The sequence below is a fragment of the Plectropomus leopardus genome, chromosome 8, assembly GCF_008729295.1.
Source record: "Plectropomus leopardus isolate mb chromosome 8, YSFRI_Pleo_2.0, whole genome shotgun sequence".
Taxonomy (NCBI): Eukaryota; Metazoa; Chordata; class Actinopteri; order Perciformes; family Serranidae; genus Plectropomus; species Plectropomus leopardus.
In genome coordinates, this window is record NC_056470.1 from 16,191,184 (window position 1) to 16,208,003 (window position 16,820).

The window sequence follows — 16,820 nt, forward strand, 5'->3', positions numbered from 1 at the left end:
TTAGGATTCTGTTACTGCATTGCCTGTTTCTCGCCTCAAATGTTTTCATAAACACAGCTTTGTGTACTGTTTAGCTTTTTAAAATTAGAAAGTTGGTTCAGCTGGTTGGTGGTGCTCAGTACTCCAGTTAGCTGTATCCAACATGGTGGCTGGATCACAGACTTTCTCATTTTACAGATAAACATTAAAATACATTTCTGAAAACATTAGAGACAAGAACTAGGCAATGCAGTAATAACATCGTAATTCAAATTTGATCAGTACTGCTTAGTTTGGCAGTTTGACCACAGTTCACAGAGCAGCTGATGTGATTGACAGCTGTGTGAGACACTCTTAAGGTATGATTGGTTGTTGCTGCCATTAGACACAGTAGGAAGAGGAGGAGTGACATGATTTTTTTTTCACAATCTGTCTCCTGTACTTCTTTCAGAATATAGTGGAAACTTCAGAAAATTGACACAAAGTTCTTTTAATTAAAGTTACCAATACCAACTGTAGCTTGAGGTCCCATGTGTTGTGAATTCTGTTTGAAAAATTACATGTCCATGTTCATGGTTTGGATTTGAGAGTATCTTTGATTAATGTGCTCCCTAAAACTGCAACGCCAAATTGCAAGATAGACAATAGACACAGTGCGTGTCCACTGGTAAAACTAAATGTGGAATACTAAATACTAACAGATGTGAAATTTTTGCCCACAGAACAGCCCATAACACAGTACGCATAGCATAGTAAAGCAAATACTAACATGTTTTTCATACTTTTTACTTTATATTTTCTTTTGTGCATCCCTTCCTTAGAAATGGTTGTGTAATGTGATCTATGAAAAACTACAGTAGTAATGGATAAAAAAAGCTTAGAGAGCTCTGTGTTGTTTCATTTATTGCTCTAAAACCAGTAGGCCCTAAAAGAATAATAATATTAAGTATCAGTTAAATGTTGGTACAAAGTAACAAAAAAACCTGCTGTTTGTTCTGTAAGTAGGTCTGTGTAATTTTAAAGTTTTATAAATAATTTAACAGTTCTGGATTAAATCAAAATTTTAGAGGTTTAAATTGGACAATATTTTGCCTGCCGACATGTTACCAAGGCCTACTTACTGTCTTTTGTTTTGCCATTATATGTTTGTCATGCAATAGTAACCCACCCTGACTTATAATTTGCTGAGTTTGGTTTATTTTGTTTTGAAAACATTAATATGTGATAGAACTGTTACATATGTGAACATCACACCCACTTCGACGCTGGACTCTTGAGGAGATGAGTGCAGAGCTGAAACCCTCTGCAGGGAAGGTGTTTGTGAGTCCTCGCTAATGAGGCAACTTTAAGTTGTGTATCCCATCTGCACCTGTGCTGACTTCTGTTTAAAATGGAAAATTGAGCAATGTACACTTTGATGTCATGGGAAAGGAAAATCCATAGAGCCCATGCGAAGCTGTTCACATACCTACAAGTGCATTTGGGCACTTAATGTGACCGATTATCAATAAATTGTTCATTTGAAGGGAAACATGTTTCTTCGATGGAAGTGAATTGAAGAAACACGCTGCCATGCCTTATTGTGTTTCGAAAGGAGTTTTCACTTGAAATTTGTTTCTGCACACGAAAAGGGAGACAGTTTGTTTAGCAACAGTGAAGACAGACCCACATGTCGTGTGAGGATCCCTGTTTGCTTGCAGGCCTGTTCTGAGCTCCTCAGTTGCCCATCGTAAATTACTCCCCCATGAGCCTTCTGTTATATCCTCGCCGTTTCCTGTTGGCATGTGAACACCTGATCAGGATGGAGGAGCCTCTGCTGCCTCTTGCTTACAGCCAGTTTGCAGTGTGAAACGGCGGCAGATGCAGACAGCGGTGCAGTTCGGGAGCCGAGGGCAGGAGCAAACAGCGGCATGGGCCAGTTTCCTGTTGTCTTCCCTGCTCGTTACTCTAAAGGTTTTTATGTGCCATGTTCCCGATTGTGAGTAGGAGCTGAGGAAATCCCATCACCGGCCGTCACACACTCCACTCGGGAGATTGTGGGTGACACCGCTTCGAAATTTCCATAACAGTTCAAGCTGTCTCACTGCAGAGGCCAAGCTGAACCACTGGGCTGATTTGTCTGTATTATACTTTGCCCAGTTTGATTTGATATGACTTAATGTTTGACTCAGGGAAGAGGATTGGCTCAGGAATATTGTTTGCCCCTCGTTTTTGTGCTCTCCTCTGATTGAACCTACTCCGAGGAGACGAGTGAAGAAGCAAGTTTGCTGTGCTGAAGCTGCGTTCTGTCGTCATCTGACGTCTGCTGCAGCATGGAAACGAAACACCGACAGGCCAGATTGTTTTCCCCTTTTGACACTGCTGGAAGGAATCCACGCTGCGGACCCACACCCTCCCTCAAATTCTTCTAGGAGACCTGTTTATTTAGCCAGTGCCCTTTTACAAGTTTAAGGCCACTTTACACAGGAAAGAAAGTTTTCCCATTTCCTCCTGCCATTCAGTTTAGTCTTAGCAATGTGAGAGCAAATGCTGTGTGCTGTCTGAGAAGGACCCCTAACTCCACTAGAGAAACATTGCCATCTTGAGGACCATGGAGCTCCTGCTTGCCTCTCACAGTCTACCTGACAAATCACACTCATGCACACCCAGGCCAGAGCCGGTATCACTGCTGGTAAGGGTAAGGAGAAAAAGTGCTGCCCGTCAGGTCTGTATCGGTGGCTAAGGCAGCAGTGGTAAGTATCAAGTGTAAACACCACATGTTTTTCAATAACAAATGCAAAATGACACATTGATTTTCAGCCAAAGTCATTACAGAGGTTATTTCCACCGATGGCGACTGGCACAAATTCAAAAGACATTTCTCACAGCAGATATTGTGTCTTGTCACAGTAGGAAAATCACTGTTATATTCAAGTGTTGCAGTGGGTGACAGTGAGCCAGGATGCACAGTAACCGGAGCCTAAAATCAGTGCAGCTAAATGGAATTCACTCTGTTAATTACAGTATTTACTCCTGTCATTTTCCTACTGTGACATGTCAACATGTTTTATGTGAAAAGGTCCTATTGTGTAAGATAGCAGGACCGTTCACTGCCCACAGTAACCCATTGCGTGCAGTAATGCTCCAATCAAGAGCTTGAGAATCAACAACAACCCAAAAAGATAAATTGTCCTAATTACTCAACATGTCAGTACCTTGGATAATATACCCATGCAGAGGTGCTTGTTTGCAGCAAAATTTAAGTTAAATGTTGATTTTTTTTACAGCAAACCTGCTGCAGCTGTTGAACCCTCTGCCTATAGGTAAGACAAAAACAGTCCTGCACATTTAGGTGTTTTTGCAGCCTCACTGGGGATGTAAATCAAAATGGGGATCACTATTGGTGACACATTGTTAGTATAGTCCACCTGCAGATAGTTTGAATATTGTATTCAACTGTTTAACTGTTTTGCTTGTAGATGTGTAACAGATTATAGTGTAGTATATGTAACAATTCATGACCATACCTTTGCATTCTGAGAATAAATTTGTTGAACTTGAACTGTTCGATCAACCTGTGTAGCAAAGGTTAAGTGAATAGTTCAACTAAATTATTCTGATTATTATAAAATATTATAATTACTCTATAAACTATCTGCTGGTGGACTATACATGTAACATATTTCCTTACTGTTTTTCACTTTAAGATTTATGATGTCACTCAAGAAAAAGATAAAATAACTAGAAACTGCCGGAAAGGTTAATATGGTTAATATGACGTCTGTGAGAAAACTAGTCTAGGCTCAGTGATCAAGGCCCAATTGTTTGACAGCAGATCAGAAGCAGCTTAAAGCCACGGTATTCTTTGTAAAACATTTATTCATGTTGAGCGTGATCAGTAAGCCACTCATTACTGGTCATACGTTATGTAGATAATGTTATTGATCCTGCTTAAAGAAACCTTTATTAGGTTAGTTATTGTTCAAGCCTTAATAATTTATAATATATTCAGTTAAGCAAAGTGTAATATAAAAAAATAACAATGACAAATGAAAATGTCTTCTGGAATCAAACTGTAATTTGCATTAGGAGTTGTTAATGGCTATTGGACACGAATAATAACCTTTAGTTAATGAAACAGACAATATTAATGTGGGATTTAAAGGAGGCTCAGTCTTGGAGTTTATAAATCCACCACAGGCCACCAGTTTGCAATCAAAATGTAGCTTATGTAATACTATTCTGTGGCTAACAATGATTTAAATACTTCACTGACAGCAGTCTGCTTTTTAACACTAATAGCTACATGTGCTATTTATCAAACTGCCACAGTGTCAAACCAAAACCAGAAAGGCATACAACTAAATATTCACTCATTAATATATCGAGCAGCAGAGTGTTTCATGGAAAAGTGAGATATTAGTGTTTGTCTAGATGCACAAATAAAGGAATACTTCAGGGAAAACATTGAACATATTGATTGACTGATGTGGGACCACACTAAACAACAACAAAATTACATCAAAAAAATCTGTTTACTAACTGTCACACAACTCGTGCGGTTAAATCCAAGTCTCATTTATCCAGTTTTATGCTCAGTACTTCCCAAACATTTGTTTTCACTTAACAAGTACTATTTAAAACTGAACCGAAAATGGGAATTATCTGTGCTTGACCCAGACTCCACTGTAAAGATTTTTAGCAAAAATTATTGCAAAGTACTGAGCATACAACTGGATAAATGAGACTTGGATTATACTGCACGAGTTGTGTGAGTTTTTTTAAACTGATGTTTTGCCATAGGTTTGCTGTTTTTTAATGGGGTCCTCAAGCAATCAATTAACCAATATGTTGTGTTTTTCTGAGGAGATTTACGAGAGAAACCTTTTCTTCACAAATGACATGGTTACATGACATGACCAATTGATTTACAAATGATTGGTTATAAGGTGAAGTATTCTGTGTGGAAAATGGGCCCATTATACCTTAAAACAAGAAATTCTAAAATTTAAAAAATTATGTTGGCTATTTTGTGAAATCAATTGACCTACATCTGGAAAAATTAGGAAATTAAGTTATATCAAGAATATTTCACCAAATTTACTAGAAGTCGTTACTTATAAACATTTGTTGAAGTACCACATTGTAGTTTCATGGCAGTATTTGTAATGCACTTCAACATTTTGTAAATGTAAACTGGTGTACAATATAGCAATGTGTGATTACTCCAGTTCTGAACATCTTAAGTCATTATTTGTTCATGCATTACTAATAGAAAGATCACATGATTTAGAGTCAGACAGGAATCTATAAAAGCCACAGATTTTACAACTACAATTTCATTCTTGATTTAGTTATCTATGCTGATTGCAGTGCAGAAATTTGCAGTACGAAGCACTCACTTGGATATTGTGTCAATCAGCATTATAGCTGCAAATCAATGAACTGATAAGTTTTCTACTTTTACATCAATCAACTAATTTGATAATAGATTATTCCGTTTTAGTAACTTTTTAAGAAAAACAGCAAAAGATCTCTGATTCCTCCTTCTTTAATGTGAATATCTTTTTGTCTAAACATGCTCAAAAACTCATGAAACTTGGTAGTACGTCCGGCCTGGCGGAAAACTTTGTATGGGTGGTTTTGGAAACGGGCGTGGCAAAATGACTCCACAATGCCCCCTTAGGTGTAGCCCCAATGGCCAGTTTCACCTACAAAGTCTCTTGGACCCACCCCCCAAACACAACAGGAACTCGTCCATTCCTTAATTTCTTGCTCAGTTTTGGCAATTTCTGGCCTCATACTTTTGCAAACTTGTCCTACAGAATTAATCTAATTGACTTCAAATTTGGTGTGTCCAATATTAACCCCTTGGTGATGAAAACTTATAAAAAGTCTGTGCAAAACTTTTACGATTTTCCTGTGGTACGGTGTAGAATTTTAATATTTTGCCTTAAAACAAGAAATTGTTAGTGTACATTGTGCTATCTGCCTGAAACTTTATAGGTTTGATCAGGGTCCCGTCCTAAAAACATCTGTATGACAATATTCACTAGTTGTAATAGCGCCACCTACTGCCAACAGGAATTGAAGTGGTCTGCAAATGATGTACACCAAGATGATGTGGAATTTATATGCCCTCCAGTGCCATCTAGTGGGCTAAAGTAAGCTAAAGGGAATGCCAAAAACATGTAAAGTGTTAAGAGGTTTGGCTCCGTGGGTAAATCAGGCAGTTAGTGTGCCTGTGGTTACCAGTTCAAGTCTTATATGGGACAGGTGACTTTTTGAAGACAGCTGTCCAAAGCACAGAGCTAAAGGGAACGTCGAAAACATACAAAGTGTCAGTAGGGTTTGGCTCAGTGGGTAAATCGATGACGTACCTTGCAACGAACACTCACAACAGTTAAAAGACACACAATTGTCTCCTTGTCTTCTGAATTTTCCTATAGTAAATACTGAATTTTCCCTGCCAAGAACTTAGTTGATTATCGCCTGACTCATATATCAGTCGAGTTTTCAACAGATGTCACTGCAGATACTGAATAAACCATTTCAACACCATGTGACCCTTGTATCAGCAAAGCAGATCAGCTGATATTTTATTTGATTTATGCCATAAAATATCATTTGGCTGTAGATTCATACAGTTTAGACACTGATTGTGATAGTAGCTGCTTGTAAAAATTACCTGTCCTGGGTGAGGTTCAAACTAATGGCCTCATAGTCTGCAGGCAAGCCCTCTAACCAACTGAACTAAACCTTAAGACATTTCAGTTGTGTTTTAAGTTGCACATCAGACTCTTCTCTGGGAAGCAGCCTGTAAAACGTACCTGCCCTACATAAGGTTCAAACTCAGCATTCCAAATAGGTTTTTTGTTTGAATATTAATTAACATGAAATTTTCATGGTTTGGATGACAAATGTACACCAAGATGACATGGAATTTATGTGCCCTCCACTGCCATCTAATGGGCGCTGGAAGTACTACACCAGGTTAAATCTCTCACTCTAGGGTCCAAACTCTCTGTGTGCATTATCTGACTTTCACAGAAATAACGACCGCTTTAGCTAGAGTTCACCAGTACCCCGACATACGTGGGCGTGCGAGGGCCCTTTGATCGCTGCTTGTAGCTTTAATTGACAGTTAGATTTCTAAAAATAATTGTTAACTTGAACTAACACACAGTTTCAAATCATTTCACTCTGAACTTCTGACTTGTTTACTTCCTACACAGAGTTCCAATGGACAGCCGCTGCAGCACCAGTATGTTTACAGGCCGCCCATCAGTTCTCTACTGTAAGTACCCTTTTTTGTTGTGATGTACAGTACATTAACAATCTGAACTGACTGAAAATGTTTTTTGTGTGTGTTTGTAAACCAAAGAGAAATAATTACAAGCATTTGTTGGGCTTAGTTTTAAAGCCAAAGTGAAAATTCATGTAATACAATAGATGAACCACCAACACATGTATTCACATCAGTGTGTCTAAAAAATGTGTTAATAAAACACGTTAAAGATGATGCTACTTGTGGGTGTTTTCCTTGCGGAGAGAGAGAGACGTCAGCGTGGTACCAGTGCATTTATTGCTCTGAGTCGTCTGAGTCAAACGAGAACAGACTTGAGTCACATGTCAGTATATTAGCTGACAACGCACTGTTAAAAGGCTTAAAAATTATCTCTAAGGACTTTGAACAGGATATCTATGATTGGTTAAGTATATTTTCTAAACTATCAGTTCACAAATCCAGGAGCCAGAGTAGTGACAAAACAGTGCTTTACCCATAAATGCGTTTGCTGCAACAAAAATATAAGATCAAACACCATCAAACAGAACTTAGTTCATTATCAGTGGCATTTAGAAAATTAACAGACATACAAATTATTTCAAGATACTGCTTTAACATACAGTTCCTTAAAATATCCAGACAACTAACAAGTAAAATAATCCTAAACCCAAATCTACTTTTAAAGCATCAAATGCATTTCATAAAAGATTTATTGTGGTACAAAATATTCAGTTGCCCTCAGTCACAAAGCATACTGGTAGTGAATGCAACTCGTGAGCCAAAAGAGCTTTTGTGCATGACTGTCGTTATTGAAACAATACAAAGAGCCTTGCTCAGTATTGTGAAAGTGAGATGAGGGGGAATAATTTGGTACTAATTGAGACAGCATTCTTTGAGTAGAAGCTTTCCTCCGCCACAAGAGGGCAGTGTAACAAAAGCCATCCACACTTGGACGCTGGGCCGCCCTCAAGTAAACTCAATGATTGAATAATGGAGGGTCATAATGGTTTAAATAATATTAAAACAGTTGAAACTATTTATTTTCTTTTTTTTTTATACTAATAATAAGCTTCAAGTTGCAGGTAGGTTTCTAATGTGTCTTTGGCTGACATCACAGGAAAGTTAGTAAAGATACAATACAGTACCTTATAAGGCAGACAGTGGTGAAAAACAAGGAATTCACTGAAAACGCAAAATCTTCTACATAAAAAAAGAATCAACAACCAACAGACTCCCATATATAAACACAATACAATTATAGGTTGCATTGCCATTAATTGGCTGCCTGTAGGCACTGTAAAGGCTAGGCAACAGTTTCCTATCAGTCCAGTTATATGGGCAACATCATCAAAACATCTTTGTAATGCAGTTGGTCAGAGATTAACAGAAATACAGGGTCGACAAAATGACACTTAATCACAAACAATGACACAGAAAACCCTGCTATTTAGCAGAGCTTATCAGCAGTCCAACTGTGATCAATATATTTAGGAAACATACTTAAATCTTGACCAAACTGGCTTCTTGTTTCAGTAGCTGGTACCTTTGCTGCAGTTAAAATGTTGTGCAAGTGAGCTGTAAATGAAAGAAATCTTCTCTGTGTGCATTTGCATAGAACAGCTCAAAAATGACGAGCTAGGCGTGACATTATCTGCAGGTGCTGCCAAGTAAAACATAATGTGAATGTTATTAAAATGAAACATTACTGACCCACAAAAGGGTCCTACTACTGAGGTTTAATGATCGAAAGAAAAAAAAATGAACGAGAAAGTGAAGTGTGCTCTCTTGTATGCAAACTGCAGGTGCAAACACTGTATTTGGGTCAATCGCGTTAAAATGTGATGTGTATGTCAAATGATGCACTTTGTTGAAGTGTTAGCATTTAAAGGAGCTGAGGTGTCAGTTGTCAGGTGTTGGAAGTTAAGGCAGCTGAAATCTTTAGGACTGAAAGCTTTTGACATTTAAAGGAGAAGTGCAGGGGCTGTTGAGGGAGGTTAAAATTGATAAGGAGAATTTATTAGACAAAGGGATCCGATTTTTTTTAAATTCACCAAGAGATTTTTTTTTGGACATGTTAATTTTAAGTTTGTTCTCTGTTATCAGCTTTTTTGTATGCAAGAATGTCATTAGCCTGGCAATGCAATACCAAATTGCAAATGCAAATTTTGCATTGAACCTCCCACTTAATTTTTAGTTTTCTAGGTATGTTATCAACACATTAGAAACGTGATGTCGGTTAAAGCATGAATAATTATGAAGGGGCTTTAGAGGAAAAGATGTTTAGACTTTGAACATTCTGTTTATATCTTATGAAAAAAACAACTGAAGTTCTGAAGAGATGTCCAAATTGAGCAGAACATTTCGCAGTTTGAATATTGTGTCCATCAAAGTATGTTGTAGTAGTTGATGGACAAAAGAAGTGTCCAGAATATTAATAATAAAGATATAAATACGAGAATGTGATTATACCTCTAAATACTTGCACATGCCATATAATCTACCCCTGTGCTTACAATAGTCTTGTTGGGGCAAAAGATTAAACTACTGAAGCCGTTGTTGCTTTTTTGCTTTGAAGAGCAGGTTACACTTTGTGTCTTAGAAGCAGGCTGCAGTTAAAGTTGGGGTAGGCAGTTGTTTTCTTGGCATTATTGGGTTAAAATTCTGTAATAACCTTTGAACACATTGTTATTGAATGGGACTGAGACATGACTTCTGCACCTCCTCTTGGCTCTGTTTTCAGGCTTTAGAAAATCTAGAGACTTTGGCCAATTCAAGGTCATTTTTAGGGAGAGGGCGTTGCTATTCATTATTCAACAAATGTTAACAAGTGTGCATGTCACTTTCGATGGTGAGGCCTGATTCAATAACAGAATATCCTGCAGAAATAGTTGCTAGCTTAGCATGGGCAACAATTGCTTATACTGCAAAGCAACCCAAAAAGAAAGATGGAATAAAAGAGAGTCTAACACCTACAAAGTGTTTCAGTGTTGCAAATAATTTAGCCTTCTGTTAAGTGTAGTCAGAGGCTCACGGGTTTTGCCAGTTCAATTTCATGTTTATGATGCTAATATAAGCTAGCTCAAAGCTGCAGGTGGAGGGCTGTATTTTAAAATTCTGCTGTCTTTCTTGCTCATGCCAGAAAACTGCCTACCCCTGCTTTAAATGGATGCTTGCAGTTAAAAGGTGTGATAGGAAAGGTCATGCAGCATAGTCACAAATTGGCCCAAAGTGCATACCAGTGAGTACAGGTTTACAGATACAAGTAAAGGCTTCCAAAGAAATCAAGTGAGAATTATTTCTTCATGGATATGTGCTTCCATTACCGACATTACAGAAGGATAACAGGATTTCAGGCTCAACTGCATAGCTTAGTTTTCAGCAATATTATGTGCAATGTAAAGGTACTGCAAAGTGATTGCAGTTTTGTTGTTGCATTTAGAAAACAATTAGAATAAGTTATAGTTGGAAAGCAGCTAATATTAAAATGTGTTGTGCCAGTTTGGATAAATGCACCTCTGATAAGAGTAGGGGGTATAATATATTGCAAAACACAATTTTGGCTCTTTAAAAGTTCAATCGCTCACCAATGTCCCAACTACTATATGTTCTTAGACATGTTACTCTTGTCTTCTCGGCCCCGTGTTACGCTCCTGCTGAAATTAAGGGTCACGCATGTCCCGACTTTAAGCTGGATTCCAAGGTCCAAGTTATGCGGGCCCATGGCAAATTAAGAGCATGCTGGTTCAAGATAGAAGGCCTTCCCTGGGTTTCATTCCTACACAGCGCCGTTCTGCAGGCGGTCGGGGGTGAAGCAGCCGTTGGTCTTACAGCTGCTTTCCGCTCTTTTGATCCGGGTCAGTTTGTTCCTGGCCTTCCAGCGCTGAGCCAGCGGCTCCATGAAAAGCGAGACAGAGGAGAGCAGATAGCAGAGCCCAGCCAGGTAGAAAGAACAGTCGTAAGTCTGAGTGTAGTCGTACAGGAAACCTGTGAAACACAAACAACATAGCAACACTGTAAGGGTGTCTGTTTAGAGGAACATATTTTTATATCAAGGAGAGACAAGCTGAAAAAGCATATTTAAAACGCTTATGTGGGGCTTTCATACAGTATCTAATTTAGGTGTGTATACCACTTTAAAAAGACAGAATAGTGTGTTGAAACAGTTGTTAAAGAAGTCATAGTATTGTACGTCAAAAAATTCAAAAAGATTTAGTATAGAATGTTGTAAAAAAATATATAGTATGCTTGGAACAGTTTACTTAACTCATTGAATAAAATGTAGAAAAATGTTATAGAATGATGTGTCGCATGAACTTACAAACTTACTTGCACTTATAAAACTCATAGTGGATTATGCTGAACAAAACTGTTAAAAGTCATGGTATACTATGTTGAGAAAGCATCATTCTATGGATTTTTAAAAACCTCATAGTATAGTATGTTGAAAAAACTCTTAGAGAAGTCGTAGTATTGTATGTCAGAATCCTACAGAACAAAAAAATCATAATATAGTATGTCAAAAAAACGTAAAAATTCGAAGAATAGTAAGCCGAAAAAAGTCACACTATAGTGTGTTGAAAAAAAAAAACAGGCCTAAAAATGTCAAACTATACTGTCATCCAAACTTGCATAAAAAATCATAATATAGAATGTCCTCCAAAACTGCATAAGTGTCATACTTTATTACGCGACCAAAATGGCTTGAAAATGTCAAAGTATAGTATTTTGTGCAAAAAAACATAAAAAATTAAAACTTGATATTATAGTATTATCCAAAATGGGATGAAAAATGAAACGTATAGCTCAGAGACCCGTTCTGACGACGTATAGTATGTCGTCCAAACCTCAAGACCAAAAATGATCCATAAAGGTCTTAGTATAGTATGTCATCAAAAATGTCCCAAAATGTCCCAAAAACTTCACAGTATATTGTTAAAAATGACCCAAAATGGCATAAAAACGTATGTCGTCAAGAATGACCCAAAAACATCATAGTATAATAATTCTTTAAGAATGACGCAAAAATGTTTTCTGGACATATCATATTTGGACATTTTTTGCCATACTATTGTATGGCATTTTCAGTTGTTTTTTCGACATGCTATGAAGTTTTTGGCTGTTTTATCAACATTCTATACTAAGACGTGTCTCGACATGCTATATTAAGTGATTATCAGCTGTGTTTTGGACATGTCATATTTTGATATTTTTTAACAAACTATACTTTGATGTTTTCGGTCATTTTTTCGTTTTTCTATATAATGATATTTTTGGACTTTTTTTTTTAATTCTATGCTATGACGTGTCCTGACATGCTGTTTTATGTGATCTTCAGCTGTTTTTTTGACGTCATATTTTGACATTTTTCGACACACTATACTATGATGTTTTCTGTTATTTTTTGGGACTGCTATATTATGATGTTTCTGGCCGTTTTTCAACATTCTTTACTGTGTGTGTCAATATGCTAAATAATGGACATGTCATGTTTTGACATCTTTAGTCATACTATATTTTGGCATTTTCAGTAATTTTTTCGACATGCTATACTATGACATGTCTCAACATGCTATGTTATGTGGTCTTCAGCTGTTTTTTGGACATTTCAAATTTTGAAATTTTTCGCCGTACTATATACTATGACATTTTCGGCCATTTTTTCGATATACAATAATATGATGTTTTTGGTTGTTTTACAACATTCTATACGATGATGTGTCTCGACATGCTATTTTATGTGGTTTTCAGCTGTTTTCTGGACATATCATATTTTGACATTTTTCGCCATACTATACTGTGACATTTTTGGTCTTTTTTTTTTACATGCTATATTATGATGTTTCTGGCTGTTTTTACGACATTCTTTAATACCACGTGTGGCTGGTCGTTTTTTTCGACAAGCTATATTATGTCGTTTTTGGCCGTTTTTAGAAACAAAACAGAGCCTAAACTCTGACAGCTCCAAGAGTTTTTTAGGGGTAGACAATGGACCCTACAGACAAAGAAGAACAAATGTAGATGCGGTAAAAAATTCTCAACCAAGGGACAGATACTGGACCAGCCGGACGAAAATGAACTGAACGTCATTAATCTATCCAGTAAGTCCATATCACACACATGCATGCTTGCATTTAATACATTTTTAAATCATTAAAAAATTATTTCGGACTCTAATACTACAAGAATTTTTCAGAGGCTATAATACTGAATTTAACTCCTTTTCTAATTCAACCCCTCCCCAGGAGATGGTAAACACGTCCTGCCATCCCCCCAACGAACAGGACGTACTACCCATGACCGGTCCACCTTCTGTCACACGAGCCAAGACTCCCTTCAGAGGTAAATGCACATTTATTCTACCTAAAAGTCAGATACACACTGTCGTTTGGTGTAAAGGGATGTCAATATGATCTTTAATAAAAAGAGAGAATATAGAGTGACAAATAATTTGACAAAAGAACAATACCAACAACTTAATACCTTTAAGGAGGATAAATCTTTGGTCATTCAGAGTGCAGATAAGTGGGGCGCCATTGTCATACTGGATCGGGTCACATATGATAAAGAAGTTAATAGACATTTGCCAACACTGTATTTTACAGAAAGTTGGACCAAAACCCTATCCCAGATGAAAAGAAACTTGTCTATAACAGACTAAATATTCTCCTGGAACAGGGGGAGATCACTAAATCTGAACATACTTTCATAACTGTTGAATTCCCTATCATTCAAGTTTTCTACACTCTACCTAAAATTCATAAACCCTTCACAGACATACCCCCAGGTAGACCTATCATTGCAGCGATTGACTCATTAACGGAAAAAATCTCAGCCTTTGTGGACCATTTCCTACAACCATTGGTCACAGCCCTACCTTCCTATACTAAGGATTCTATGGATTTTATCAAAAATATTAAAGTTATACCGCACAGGGAGGAGCCACAACTACTGATAACAATGGGCACTGAATCCCTACATACCAATGTCCCTTTTGATGGGGGGCTTTCAGCAGCCAAACTCTGTCTGGAATGTAACCCTAGCACTCAATGTATAGTGGACCTGATTAGTGAAGTACTGACCTCTAACTTCTTTATTTACGGCAACAACTTTTTTCATCAGGTTTCTGGAGTGGCCATGGGCTCCAAGCCTGGCCTCCCTATATGTTGGACTTTTCTAACTGGAACTGATCTGCAATCATCAGGAGAGTCCCATCATGCAGTATGTATCAAATTTGAAGAGATATCTAGAGGACATTTTTTTCATTTGGATAGAACCTCAATCCTTATTACAAGAATTCCATGATTTCATAAATTCTATAAATACACATCTACAATTCACCATGTCGTTTGATGCAAATAGAAAGAACTTTTTGGATGTGCTAATAATCAAAGGAAACAACTGCTTAAAAACGGATCTGTATCGTGAATCGACATGTAGAAACTCTCTCCTACACGGTGAGCCACATCACCCTCTGTCTCTCAAAAAAGTCTCCCAATTTCCCCAGTTCAATCGGGTCAGACGGATTTGCAGCTCTGATGAGGACTTCCATATTCAGTCGATAGATTTGGTAAAAATGGTTACAAAGACTCTCAAAAATGCAACTGCCCGTTTCTGCGACTTGTCACAATCTGAATGCTTTGCCATGACAAGACCAAAAGAAACAGAACAGAGGACTATATGTGCCATCCAGTATTTACTGGTGGCCAGTGGCATTAAGACTACTATCAAAAAACACTGGCACATTATTAAAACCTATCCAGCCCTCAAAAACTGTTTCAAACCCCACCTTGTGTAGTGTACAAGAATACCCCCCCAACCTTCACAGCATGCTGGGGAGGGCAGACCCTCCTCCTTCGCCTCCATACTTCCATCCCCTCTGGCAACTATCCCTGTGGTCACTGCCATCAATGCCACTTTACACACAAGACTGACTCTTTTAACCATCCACATAATGGAAAAAAATCTAACATAACAGTGTCAACTCCTGTTCCACTATTAATGTAATATATATGCTTAAATGCCCATACAGATTGGCATATGTTGGAAAGACCACAAGACCTTTAAAAATCTGCATTGCTGAGCGTCGTACTACCATCAGAAACAATGTTACATCCAGCCCTGTTGCTGTACATTTCTCTGGGGCTAAACATAACACATCTGCACTCAGATATATAGGGATAGAAACCGTCAAACATCCACGAAGAGGGGGGGGCATCAACTCTATGCTTCTGAAAGGAGAACTGTTTTGGACACATACATTGGGCACCTAAACCCCTAAGGGTTTAAATAAGGATTTTGACATCCGGCCATTTTTGTAAATTTGTAAATATGTGGGTACTCTATTGTTTCTCTATAGTTGTTGTTCTTTTTTGTTTTTGGTGTCTACATTCTCCCTATATTCATACCTATTAGTTAATTAGAGGCGCCCCTTATAGAGAGTATTATATGACGCGCCTCTTATAGAGAGTATTATATGACAGCTGTTAAGCGTGAATCCTTTTGGAATACTTATTATTATGAGTTGCAAGTTGTTGTTTCCCGGTGTGCGGACCTCTATTTTTTTCACATTTTGGCTGTTTTTACAACATTTTACGCTATGGCGGGTCTCTGCACGCTATTTTATGCAGGTTTCAGCTGTTGCTAGGACATGTCTTATTTTGACTTTTGACTTTTCACCGTACTATAGCCTTGCCTTCTTGATCATGTTTTGAACGTGTTGTTTTATAACGTCATGGACCCTTTTTACAACATCCCCTGCTATGGTGTGTCTCTGCATGCTATTTTATGTGTTATTCAACTGTGGTGTGTTCATTTTTTGGGCATGCCAAATGATAGTGTTTTGGGCCCTTTATGCAACTTTATCTGCTATGGCTTATCTCGGCAGGCTATTCTAGGCTGTTTCCAGCTGTTTTTGGGAAATGTCAAATTTTGAAATTTTTTTGCCACACTATAGTACTGCATTTTCAGTAATTTTTTTTGGACATGCCAAATGATGGGGTTTTGGCCCTTTTTGCAACTTTTTATTATATGACGTATCTTAACACACTATTTTATACTTTTTTAGGTGTTTTTAGATGTTTTTGGTATGTTTTTTAGATGTCATATTTTGACATTTTTGCCATACTATAGCCTTGCCTTCTTGGTCATTTTTTGAACATGCATTATTATTGAGTTTGTTGCCATTTTTACAACTTTCTATGATCTAGTGTATCTCAGCACGCTATCTTATGCTGTTTTCAGGTGTTTTCAGACATTTTTGGGACATGTCACACTTTGATATTTTTTTCCATACTGTAGCCTTGCCTTTTCGGTCATTTTCTCAACATGTCTTATTATGGTGTTTTTGTCCATTTTTGTAACTTTTGATGTCCTGGTGTGTCTCAGCACGCTATTTTATGCTGTTTTGAGGTGTTTTCAGCCATTTTTTGGAAATGTCATATTTTGACATTTTTGCCATACTATAGCCTTGCCTTTTCAGTAATTTTTTCAACATGCTATTTTATGATGTTTTTGAGTATTTTTGCTACTTTCAGTGCTATGGCGTGTCTCAGCACGCTATTTTATGCTATTTCGA

The 16,820-nt window shown here is 37.5% G+C and overlaps 1 protein-coding gene and 1 long non-coding RNA gene across 4 annotated transcripts in view; one reads left to right on the forward strand and one right to left on the reverse strand.

Moving 5' to 3' along the window:
* The first annotated feature begins 31 nt into the window (after positions 1–31).
* On the forward strand, positions 32–8,194 carry LOC121946620. Its single transcript, XR_006106034.1, has 2 exons — positions 32–3,281; positions 7,194–8,194. It is a non-coding gene; the product is annotated as an uncharacterized LOC121946620 (long non-coding RNA).
* slc16a4 (solute carrier family 16 member 4) overlaps positions 7,526–16,820 on the reverse strand; it is a 65,791-nt gene continuing 56,496 nt past the window's right edge. For all 3 annotated transcript variants that reach the window (XM_042491269.1, XM_042491270.1, XM_042491268.1), the window contains exon 11: positions 7,526–11,230. In XM_042491269.1, coding sequence (XP_042347203.1) covers positions 11,022–11,230 — 209 coding nt within the window. In that variant the 3' untranslated portion in view covers positions 7,526–11,021. The remainder of the gene's footprint in view (positions 11,231–16,820) is intronic.